Consider the following 12,061-nt stretch of genomic DNA (forward strand, 5'->3'; position numbering starts at 1 on the left):
TAGTATCTCATAATTAAGAGATACTATCTCATAATTATGACTTAGCTATCTCATTATTATGAGATACTATCTCATAAAGCTAAGTCATAATAATGAGATACTATCTCATAATTATGACTTAGCTATCTCATTATTATGAGATACTATCTCATAATTATGAGATACAAGTTTTATTTATTTTTTTATCAGGGTGGCGGAAATGGGCTTCCAAACCTACAAGACCAATAATGGTAACATCAGCAATGAATAAAAAATAAAGCAAAACTGTGAAAATAACTTTATTGTTGGTAAGACAAAAAAACAACGTTTTGTTTCTTAAACAAATTTAGATGAAAAGTCTTGTTTTGTAAATGACCCTCCATTAGGCCTCAAAAGAACAACAACTTTTCCAAGAGTGACCAGGCTCTGATTGGGAGAGAACCCAGCGTGTTTGGGGACCCCGCCCGCTTCGGATGTGACGGCAACCAATAGAAACGCACCGTGCAGCCGTGGAGGAACGTCACCCTGTCGGCGGTAGTGGGACATGCCCCGTCCGTGCTGCGCTGCTACTGCTTTGGCTCGTCTCCTCCACAGCACTCCTGTTTGTGAGTGTACGGGCGAGAGAGCCGCCACTTGAGCACTTTACACCACTGGAGGTATTATCCTCTCCGTTTAGAAGACGACAAGCTCGGACAAGCGGAGCGACCTAGTTATTTGAAGGGAGGAGACTGATTTGTTTTTACGCCTTTTCACTTCCAACCTGCCGGCGTTTAAAAAAAAAAGCCTTTGATGATCGACCGCTTAGCTCTCGAGCTAACTGGAAATGAAATCAGAAACTAGCTAGTTAGCTTGCTAGTAAGCTAGCGGAGTCGTCTGTAGATGTTTATTAGCGGTTTTAAAGCCACATTTCAAAGCAGTTAAAATGGTAAAACTGAGAATCATCGTGGTGTTTGGATGTTCAGAGCTTCAGTAACGATTCATTTATCTTTAACAGAGAGAGGATAGTAGGAACAATAGTTAACTGTCCAGGCAACAAGTCTGCTGCTTTCATAACTCAGATATGTTTTATTGGTCGTGTTATGACACACTGTTCAATTTTAGAGACATATCACGGCAAACCGTGTTAAAATGTTCGTTTCTGGTTCAGTGGAAGCGGCGTTCAACAGAGAAAAGTGCGACTCGAGGTGTCCAGATTTGAGTGAACCGGCGGTGGGTCCATCGGTTGTTTCGGTGAGGCTGCTGTCAGTTCATCGGTGCCACAACTGACGAGGAGACCGAGGTGGATGACCATTAAAACAGTCGCCCACATGCTTTGGATCAGTTCTCGGACTTGTGAAAGGCATCTGAAGCAGCAGGAGGGAGACGACAGCGCTCAGCCCTTGCAGCCGCAGCAGCAGCAGCAGCAGCCCGGGGGAAGATGGCGGAACGTTCCCACAGGAGCAGGAGGAGGTGGCGGTGCTGAGACCCAAACTTCGGCACTTCTTCTGGGATTCACAAGACGGACAGCTTCCTCCAGCTCGTTGGACACATGCAGGCCAAAAAACGATACCTGATTCTGTTCGCCGCCGGTGCCTGTCTCGTTCTGCTGTTTTGTTTTGGGGGGATACAAGTCCCGCTGTCCAGACGGGGTCCCCATCGGCGTGATGACCGTAGTCTCCACCCCGGGGCGCGGTGGCATCGCTGGTCGGGATACCTGCAGCCTTTCAGCGCCTTGGGGAAGGACGCCAGCGATGACCTCGGTGGACACATGTCTCCCAGGCAGAAGAGGGACACTAACTCCGGCCTTTACGCCGGGAAACGCTGCAGGATGGAGTCCTGCTTCGACTTCTCCTCGTGCGAGAGGAACGGGTTTAAAGTTTACGTGTACCCCCAGCAGAAAGGAGAAAAACTCTCCGAGAGTTACCAGAACGTCCTGTCCTCCATTGAAGGGTCCAGGTTCTACACACCAGACCCAGGGCAGGCGTGCCTTTTTGTCCTGAGCTTGGACACCCTGGATCGGGACCAGCTTTCGCCATATTATGTGCACAATTTGAAAGCAAAAATCCAGAGCCTTCCTCTGTGGAACGAGGGCAGAAACCACATAATCTTCAATTTATATTCCGGTACTTGGCCAGATTACACAGAAGACCTTGGCTTTGACATCGGCCTTGCCATGTTGGCCAAGGCCAGTATTAGTACCGAGAACTTTAGACCCAACTTTGACATTTCTATCCCACTTTTTTCTAAAGATCACCCAAGGACAGGAGGGGATAGGGGTTACTTGAAACACAACACAATCCCCCCTTACAGGAAGTACATGCTTGTCTTTAAGGGGAAAAGGTACCTGACTGGAATAGGTTCAGACACTAGGAACGCTTTATATCATGTGCATAACTCGGAGGACGTGGTCCTTCTCACTACGTGTAAGCATGGCAAAGACTGGCAGAAGCACAAGGATGCCCGCTGTGATAAAGACAACACGGAATATGACAAGTGAGTATACTGCCCTACTTTTCACGTCATTCAGCTGCTTTCTAGGTCCACCTCTTTGGGCTTATGCAAAAAAAAAAAGTACTCTAAAAATCAACACACTTACTAATTCAGCTGTAGAGTAAAGCAACAACTGTGCGTGTTCTTAAAGTTTATGATCTTTACTGTTTTTCTGTTATTTGTTGTGTATGTGAGAGCCTTTTTGTTTTAAAGGTAAATAGATGCAAGTTTATATTAGACAAAAAAAACCCATTGTTATAGTATTTCCCATTGTTTGCTCTTATGATTCACTCGATCATAGTCCTTTTTAGTGGAGCATTGTGAGGCACAACTGCTTTAATGTCAGTCCCAGGAACCACTGTATTAATGTCTTTCAGTGAATATCCAGCTCTGTTTGCACAGCCTGCTGTTCAGCTGTGGACACACATGGCTCTTTCTTCTTTGGCTCCTCACATCTCCATCTTTACATTTCACTTCAGTGTTCAAATAATTTGGCTAAATAGTTTTTTTTTTCTTTTTTGTTATCGCACACATCTTACCACGTATTGTATGCGACTATAATGCACAGCAGTATACTTTTTTCTTTTTTACTGACTTGTCTTTTAAAGTCATTATTGCTTTACTCCAAGCCACGAAAAGGCTCCAGTCCCCCCAGTCATATGGCTTTAAGCCGTGCTGCTTTCTGTGCTCAGATCTGATGTGCAAACTGGCGTCGGTCTTCCAGCTTTGGACAGTGGAATTTGTTTCGTGTCCCTCACTGTGCCATGTTATTATTGGTGGCTATATGGTGCTGAGGGTTTGATTGTGGATCTGTGGAGAGGATTAGTAGCGACAAAAGCACTGGTGCCAGTAAAGGGAAGCCTCTCTGGCTCCTGTTTGCTCAGTCATTTCCCCGACAAGTCCATCTGCATTAGCCAGGAATGCCATGGCCCCACTGGTGCCATACATGGCCCCAATATGTCAGGAGAGACTTAACAGAAAACTGTATTTTTATTTTTTATTTTTACCTATTAGCTGCTTCTGATTTGTTCTCATGGCTTAACTGTTTGCTCACAATCCTCAGCATTCACCTGTTTAATATTAGACACTGTTGGAAGATATTCCCTCAGCTACAACTTTGCCCAAATCATTTTAAGACGTGAACAATCGACTCTGCGTGCAACTCTTTGACTAATTTCTTCATTCCAAGACTAGTCAGGGAGTCATTTTACAATCAGAAATCACATCAGCAGCAAGAGTCGATACAACATGATACAGTGCTGTCCTTAATCACAATACAGGGCAATTTAATATGAGTTTGATTCAACAAACTACAACACAAAGGAATTAACATTTATAATTATTTAGAACTGAATATTTACTTTAACAGAAAAAAATGTCTTGTTTTATAATTACAAAACACTTAAATAAAACTATTCTACATGTTATAGAGACTTTTCTACTCTAACACCTGATTTGAATGAATGGTTGATTAATGTGCTTCAGCAGAAATTGAAGAGTTAATTAAATCCCTGAATCGGCTGTGTTGGATCTGGGAAACAAGTGAAACATGCAGGATAGTGGCCCTCGAGGACCTGGATTGGACACCTTCACACTAGGGTTGGGCATAATCGTATCGTGTGCGATTAATCGTCAGAAAAACATTAATCGATTATTTTTTGACACTTGACGATTAATACGATTAATGCCACCAGGTAGAGTGACTGGAGGTTTCTCCAGTCAGTCCGCTTGGTGCTCCTCTCTGCTAGAGCTGGGCGATATGATCAAAATTTTATATCACGGTATTTTCAACATTTTCACCGGTTTCACGGTATTTGACGGTATTTTTCTTTTCATCACAGCTCAGCTGATAATAAAATGTACAAACCCTGCTTATTGACTTTTATCCTTTAACTGTACCTCTGTCTGTGTCTCTGTTTCCCTCCTCTGTGTCTGTTCTTCTCTGACTGGCAGTGGTGGACAAAGTACTCAACTCTAGTACTTGAGTAAAAGTATTGATACTCATGGTCAAATCTACTCCACTACAAGTAAAAGTTACTCAGTCAAAAATCTACTCAAGTAAAAGTACTGAAGTACTTACTTTTGAAAATACTTAAGTATTCAGAAGTACATGCATTTTAAAGTACTTAAGTACAAAGTAAAAGTACAAATTACATTCTCTTTTTTACTTTTCTTTTTTTGTCACTTCAGTAGAAAACAAAACTAAATATTAGTTTATTTATTTTATTTATTTCTTCATCATCAGTGACTTTTTTAAGTGAAGAGAAAATAGAGACAGAGAGAAAAACAGAGAGAGAAGTAATTAGAAAGATAGAAACATTGAAATAGTGATTAGAAGTAAAATAAATATACACCAACAAAACACAGGACCACACACCCAACATCTGTCCACTCACCTGAAAAATAAATGGATAAATACATGGAGGGCATATATAAAAATATACACATACCCATACATATATAAAGATATACATACAAACATGCCTACATTCATAAATATTGTCAGTATATACACATAGACATATATACACACTCAGTGACCAGTCAGAACCCCTGGATCAGAGCACCTGTTTGTGAGCGGTTGTGAACATGTGTGTATATACAAGATGTCTCCAATGGAATATTTAATAGTGACTGTGGAGGACCGAGACCCAACCCCCAAGACACGAGGCAGACATAGGGAAGACCAGAGCCCAAGGGTCTGAGAGGGATCCCGAGCACAGAGCCCCAAGGGGCACCCGCACGGTGCTCTAAGCTAGCAGTTAGCACACAATGGTCGGCTATTTTTCAATCATCTCTCACAGCATTAAACCACAACCACTCTAACTAAACTCAACTTCATTTAAAGCGTTTAAACTAGTGAGAAAAATGTTTGCTGACTTACCTCAATGTGCTTTCTCAGGTTAGATGGTGAGTTATGGAATGCTGAAAGGTAATTTACCCGTGGTAAACAGAGAAGACATTTGAACTGATACGTATTATTTTTAAGTCCTAAAACCTCGAACATTGAACTGAGATGTGGCCATGGGTGTGCTGGTTTCTCTCCTTGCGTTTCCTCAGTGGTCTCCATTGCATCTTCTTCTTTTGTCTGGTTCTGCTTGAAATGAAAGTAAAGTGATGGGAGCGCGCGCTCCGCTACCGAGAGTTAACGAGTGTGACGTAGGCTATAAGCTACGCATGTGATTGGTTACCTTTGTGACGAACATAGCTTGTGGCCAATTGCATTTCATGAAAAGAAAAACCGGAACAACAGATTTTTTTCTTTTCTTTTTTTTTTTTACAGCGGATTATAATATGCTGATCTAAAAGTAACAAGTAACTACAAGCTTCCTAGAAATGTAGTGGAGTAAAAAGTACAATATTTGTCTTTGAAATGTAGTGGAGTAAAAGTAAAAAGTTCCCAAATAAATAACTACTCAAGTAAAGTACAGATACTCAAAAAATGTACTTAATTACAGTAATAAAGTAAAAGTACTTTGTTACTGTCCACCACTGCTGACTGGTGGTTGGAGACAGCAGTCATGCATTTTGGTCCAGTCGTGAAGGAGGAGGGTTAAGAAAAGATTATGATCGGGTTTATTGTTTTATGTTATTTATTAAAGCTTATCAGCACGACTCACCTTGCACACCAGTCAGTTCCAACTCCACCACGAACTACTTCCTGCAGGCTTTTCACAATAAAACCACGTTAAGTCTCCATCAGCATAACGTCTCCGTATTAACTAACCGCGTTAAATCTAACTGTGCACGTCACTGAAGAGGTGTTTACTACATTCAGCGATGGTGAAAACGGGATGTTTTTTAAACGTCAGTCAGTATAAGCAGCGGAATCGCCACCCGCGTCTGCAACTAGCTGCTCCAAACATTAGCATGCTAACGCACATAGTGGTGCAGCAAGGAAAAATGTCCCATGGGAAACAACAGTTCACTGGCGGAACAGGTGGAATTTACGCAGCTCATTTACACATTTTTTCCTGAAGATAGAAGAGTTTGTTGAATCTGATGTGACATGTTCGTACGAACCCTTTGTACGAACAAAAGTAAGAGAAATTTAGGATAAGAATACGAACATGTTCCTGCATGAGGCCCGTTGTGAGAAACGAGTCGCTTCATATTGGTCTTACAATAACATATGAACTCTACAAAACTCTATGTGCAACACCCAAATTTTTATATTTTCCATTTTACTTACTAAATTTCTAACATAAAAGATCACATTCTGTTTTCCAATCCATAAAAATTAATTACCATAATTTAGCTTTTTCAGTGATGGTTAAGAATGATTCAGTGACAGAGTGCTTTTAAGTAATGCCTCCTCAAACTTCACACACATAAATACAAACAAGTGGAGCTTAAAATGCATGAACTAAATACAACTGGTATTGTAATTTTACTTTGATTACAGCAGGATCATCAGCAAGTGTAGATTACCCCTTCACAATAGTATTTGTCATAAAATAAGCTTAAGTAATGACTGCAGAAGATGAGAATTTTTAAAATCTGATTACTCGATTAATCGACAGAATAATCTATAGATTAATCAATTACTAAAATAATCGTTAGCTGCAGCCCTAGTTATTTTAAAGGTTAAATGTAAAATAACCAAGCATATTTAAAAATTGAATCAGTTTCTTTGTGGACTTGTTTTTTGTTTTGTTTTGTTTTGTTTTGTTTTTGTGGGTGTGGTGCCCTTGGGTCAGACAGGGCAGTCTGTGGTCTAACTGAGTGGAAATAACTGTTTCTATGCCTGGTTGTGGACTTTTGTGTAATAAATCCCTCTTATCCTCTCCCACTGAAAACAAGGAAGTTATGACAGACTCAGTCTAGCCTCTCAAAATAATTACCTTCCAAAGGCCATGTTGTTTTTTGTGTAATAGTTCAGGCCTCATTTGCTAGCTGTTGAATTGCAATCATCATGGATTTATGTGTATGTGGTTACTACATAGTGCTTTTGTTTGTAATTTTCTTTTCTTCACATTGATTATGAGCAGAAAATTTTAGTGTTAAAGATAAATTTTAATGATATAACCTTGTAAAATTAACACAACCTGCTGTTGTCAAGGTGCTGGTAAAATTACAAATTTTATCTGCTATTCAGTGCTCTAGTTTGCTTGTTTATGTGTTGTCTCTGCAAGTCATTTTTACAACTGGAGCTTAGTCAACTATTTGCATCTCTCATCTCCACATTATCATTTATGCATTTGCACTCAGCAGCTCTCTACAAGCTTGTAATGCAACTAAAAGAGAGAGGAAGCGATACAGTAGGAGGCAGATCAGATGCAATTTTAACCTCAAACTGAAAGCCCTCTCACAGCTTGTTTCCAATTAAGAGGCGCTGCCAAGCGCAAGAGTATGCGAAGGATAAAATAGGAGAATGTGTGGGGGGGGGCACAGCAGAGTGGGAAACAAACTGAGAGAGAGTTTGGGGTACAAATAGAAACACAAAGAGAGTGAACACAGTCTGAGGAACAGAAAGATGGAGAGAAAAGCTAAAAGGTAGAGAAAAGCAGAAAAGACAAACTCGTGCCAGCTATCCAGCAGTAAGAGGTGAGTGCAGTAGCTGGCTGCTGACGTTACTCTGCTAGGTGTATTTATAGACTTGCAGGGTTTTAATCCTCAGTATTGGCCAAAGCCCCTGGTAGAGGGCTCCTAGCCAACTTGATGCAGGCTTTACAAGACTGGGGAAAATGATAATCCTTGGGGGAGGATGGTTGATCTTAGTTCCTGCACATAAAGTTTATATATATATATATATATGCATACAGATGTGTAGTCTTCCATCCATCCATCCATCCATCCCAGCAGTATGGCTGAAATATGTGTCAAATCAGTCAATATTGACAATTATTTTTTAGTTTTTTTGTTTTATCTATTTGAAATAAGGACTAGGAGAAAAAAAAAAGACTGATGAATACTGCCAAACTGGTGATTTGACTGTTCTTCTTTTGTCCACAACACGTACACTTGGACAAAAAAGCTTTAATGCAAGAATGGCAGAGGTCATTTGCAAAGAAACTGAAGAACGTCTTAAGTAAAAACTTCACAAACAGAAAAAAATAATAATCTAGAATCAAACTGAAAATCCTGTCTGAAGGTGTTTTTTTTATTTCACTTAACTTTACATGTTTACATGCCACAAATCTACACAACATTGTATAAATGGTCACAGATGCACCCCTCAAAAAGGAGTAAAGTGTTTTACTTTCTGTGTTTTCTATATTATTTGTTAAATTCTGTCTGTTCTCCACATTTCCATGAATTATAGGGCCCTAACATGATTTAGCAATAATAATAAATAAGTATTTAATGGTTTGAACAAAAAGGTTCAAAACACATTACATATCCTGTCTATTGTTGTTTGAAATAGGGTATACCAGTATTTTTAGACTGTCTGAGCAGCATCCCAGTCTTCCTCAGTGCTGAAGGCCCAATACGAAAGTGTGCACTCAAAGTGGAAAATTTTGTGTTAAGTTTGCACTTCAGGAAAGGATTGTCATTTTTGTACATCACAGACTTTCAACAGGATTTTTGTGGTATTATGTTACCACTCAGTCTTGTTTTGGGTTTTGTCCAGTAACTTAGCATAAATTCAAGGAAGGAATATCTCACAAACTATGGAATCCCTTCCTTGTTTTCATTACTATGTGCATGAGTGATTGTGGTGTTTTTATTTATGTTCATGCTCTCCTTTCAGTTCAGATTCAAATATACTTTTTTGCCTGAATGAGTTTTGGACTCCTCCTTTCTCTCTGTGGAGGGTACTGCCATTTGTCTGCCTTGCTCCCTCTCCATCTCTGCACTTGCCCTGACAAGATGATGTATGTCTTGTCCCTAGCTGCCATGTGCAGGTGTTGTATTCATTTTGGAACGCTGGTAGAGTGGAAAAAAGCAAAAGGATGTCCTCTTGCCAGGAACATGCAGGGATCTGTTGTGCTAATGGCATAACACAAAGTTAATAGCGCTGCTGAAAACATCTAGAACCAAGAATCTAGGGGTTCTGAAGAAAAGGGTCAAAAGATAATTAAGTATAATCATCCTTACATGGGAAGTGAGGCAAAAATACACTTAAAGGTAGGTTTGCTAAAATAAAATCCACAATGTAAAAAGTACTGTGGTCTACCTCAAATGCATGTATTATGCTTTGTGCCCATGTAAGTGATGTTATCAGTTGATGTGTAAGGAAAATTTGAACATGTGAAAAGGCCTTTAGTGTAGGGTTGGGCAATATTGGCAAAAAAATTATCACGATTAAATCATTAATTGTGGTATTTAGCCAATAACGATTAATTTGACGATTAATCCTCTGGAGTCCCTGGACACCCTTATTTTGTAGTCACATGACCAATATAATGGGAAAGATTTGCTCTTTGTAAATAATTGTTCCAATCTGTGTGAAAATTACAGATTTCAGGCTATACATCATATTTTAAATTGTGTTGATAGGTAAATAATTTACAGAATTTTATTTTTAATGTTCATCATATTTGAAGCAGAGAGGAGCACCGAGCAGACTAACAGGAGTAATCCCCAGTCAGTCTGCCTCGTGGCATTAATCATATTAATTGTCAAGTGCCAAAAAGTAATAGGTTAATGTTTTTCTGACAATTAATTGCACACGATACGATTATGCCCAACCCTACTTTAGTGACATTGGGTAAGAGTTCACAAACTGATAGATAGATTTAATGTTTAATAGCACTGCTCAGGCTGCATGGTTTGAATCGCTGTAAGTGGGGCATTTGAGGTGAGAGATGTAACTTAATGGAACTGACTCATGACTGAATCATTGGAGATGCTTGCTTGGCATGACAGTGTTTTTTTTTTTTTTTTTTTAGTCATCCGTGTACAATGGAATATGCTGTGAGTGCTACATGCAAAATTAAGAAGTGCTCTAAAATTCAACACTCAAATCCTGTGGGCTTTAAATCCTTTACTTAATGTGGAGAAGAAACCTATGGAGCTCCGTGACTGTAAAAGTTGCTTGACATCAAGTCTTCTATAGTTTGGGAGCCAGAACGTATCATATCATGTTTCCTCATTTATGTTGTAGATGATAATATACACTATTTGAAGTACAACCTCAATTCCAGTGAAGTTGAAATATTGCATAAAACACAAATAAAGAGAATACAATGATTGGCAAATCCTTTTCAACTTATGTTCTTTTAAATACACTACAAAGATGAGATATTTTATGTTCAAACGAATAAAATTTATTGAGTTTTTACAAATGTTCACACATGAATTTGATGCCTGCAAATTGTTCCAAAAAGGGTCAACAAAAGACTGTGAACGTTAAGGAATGCTCAAAAATACCTGTTTGGAGCATAGTAGGGTTGGGCAGTATTGATCATTTTCATACCTTTTAGAAAATACCATGGTATACAGTATTACCGGGAAGGTCTGGCATTTTGTGTAATTAATAATTAACAGAGAAACAGCTGCTCAAGCTGGGGGAAAGGCAGCTATTTTGATTTATTTGTACATTAGCTGTGTTATTTAAAAGACTACTTGCAGTTTACTTTGTATTTAATTTCATTTTTATAAACAAACGTATTCATTTTATGGGTCATATTAATTTGCTATAGGAACTTATGTTCAGGTAGAGAGACTATAGCAGGGTGACATCCTCAGGAGTGAGCAGGTGAGATGAGATGTGCACTGGAGCTGGAACAGGAGGTGCGCTCACAGAAAAAATTTAATAAAAAAAATTAAAGAACATGCTAAAGCCAAGGAACCGGAAGAAATAATGACTGCTGTTAATGCCGTGTCTCCTGTGGGTCACGTATAGTCACAGAAATAAAAATCTAAATCATATTCATCTCTAGTCCTGCTCTTGTTTTCCTTTGGTCAAATATTTTAAATTTGAGTTATTTGGAAGTAATGGGGAAACAAAATTTTTATTTATGTAGCCTACCTATGTGGGCCGCGGTCTAGGTAGGCTGCAGCCCCTGAATTGAGACACAACCACTATGTCTCTTGCATGGCCTGGAAACTAGGGGTGTAAGAAAATATCGATACACTGAAATATCGCGATATTTCATTTCCCCATACTGTATCGATATTCTAAAGCCCTGTATCGATTTTTTTATTAAGGTTTAAAATGTCAACTTTCCTGCCAGACGTTCATTTTTATGTTGAAGTTCAGCCTCTGACCACTAGCTGGCAACAGTGAGACAGCCATATGGCTCCTCTACCTCTTGAGCGCCAGAGAGTAAGAGCATTAGCATTGTAAGTAAACATTAGCTTCATGCTCCAATAGCTGAATCTGAGCGGAAAAGACCGACACCCTCTGAAACAGTTACTTATTTGTCAGAATGACTGTATTTTAAGACAAATTAAGTGTCTCTTGTGCTTTTTTTTTTTCCAACTGTAGTCAGCTTTCACGTTACGCATATAGCGCATGCGTCTATCACCTCGAGCAAGCTCGGCACTCCTCCCGTGACATAAAACTCTGTCTGTTGCTCTCAATGTCCGGCTGATGATCGCATCAAAGTCCATATACTTTATCCTGCTGTGTTCGCTTCAAAAACGGTTTAACTTGTTTAGCTTCTCAATTTCTCAACTGGTTTTCTTCCGGACCTGCCCTGCTGTTTGACCCACAGTTATGTAA

General features: G+C 39.5%; 1 protein-coding gene across 1 annotated transcript in view; it reads left to right on the plus strand.

The window, feature by feature from the left end:
- The first annotated feature begins 391 nt into the window (after positions 1 to 391).
- Positions 392 to 12,061, plus strand: part of LOC106514225 (exostosin-1a) — a 44,642-nt gene continuing 32,972 nt past the window's right edge. The window contains exon 1 of the mRNA XM_014003384.1: positions 392 to 2,451. Coding sequence (XP_013858838.1) covers positions 1,508 to 2,451 — 944 coding nt within the window. The 5' untranslated portion in view covers positions 392 to 1,507. The remainder of the gene's footprint in view (positions 2,452 to 12,061) is intronic.

This window comes from Austrofundulus limnaeus, unplaced genomic scaffold (genome assembly GCF_001266775.1).
Source record: "Austrofundulus limnaeus strain Quisiro unplaced genomic scaffold, Austrofundulus_limnaeus-1.0 Scaffold18, whole genome shotgun sequence".
NCBI classification, from domain to species: domain Eukaryota; kingdom Metazoa; phylum Chordata; class Actinopteri; order Cyprinodontiformes; family Rivulidae; genus Austrofundulus; species Austrofundulus limnaeus.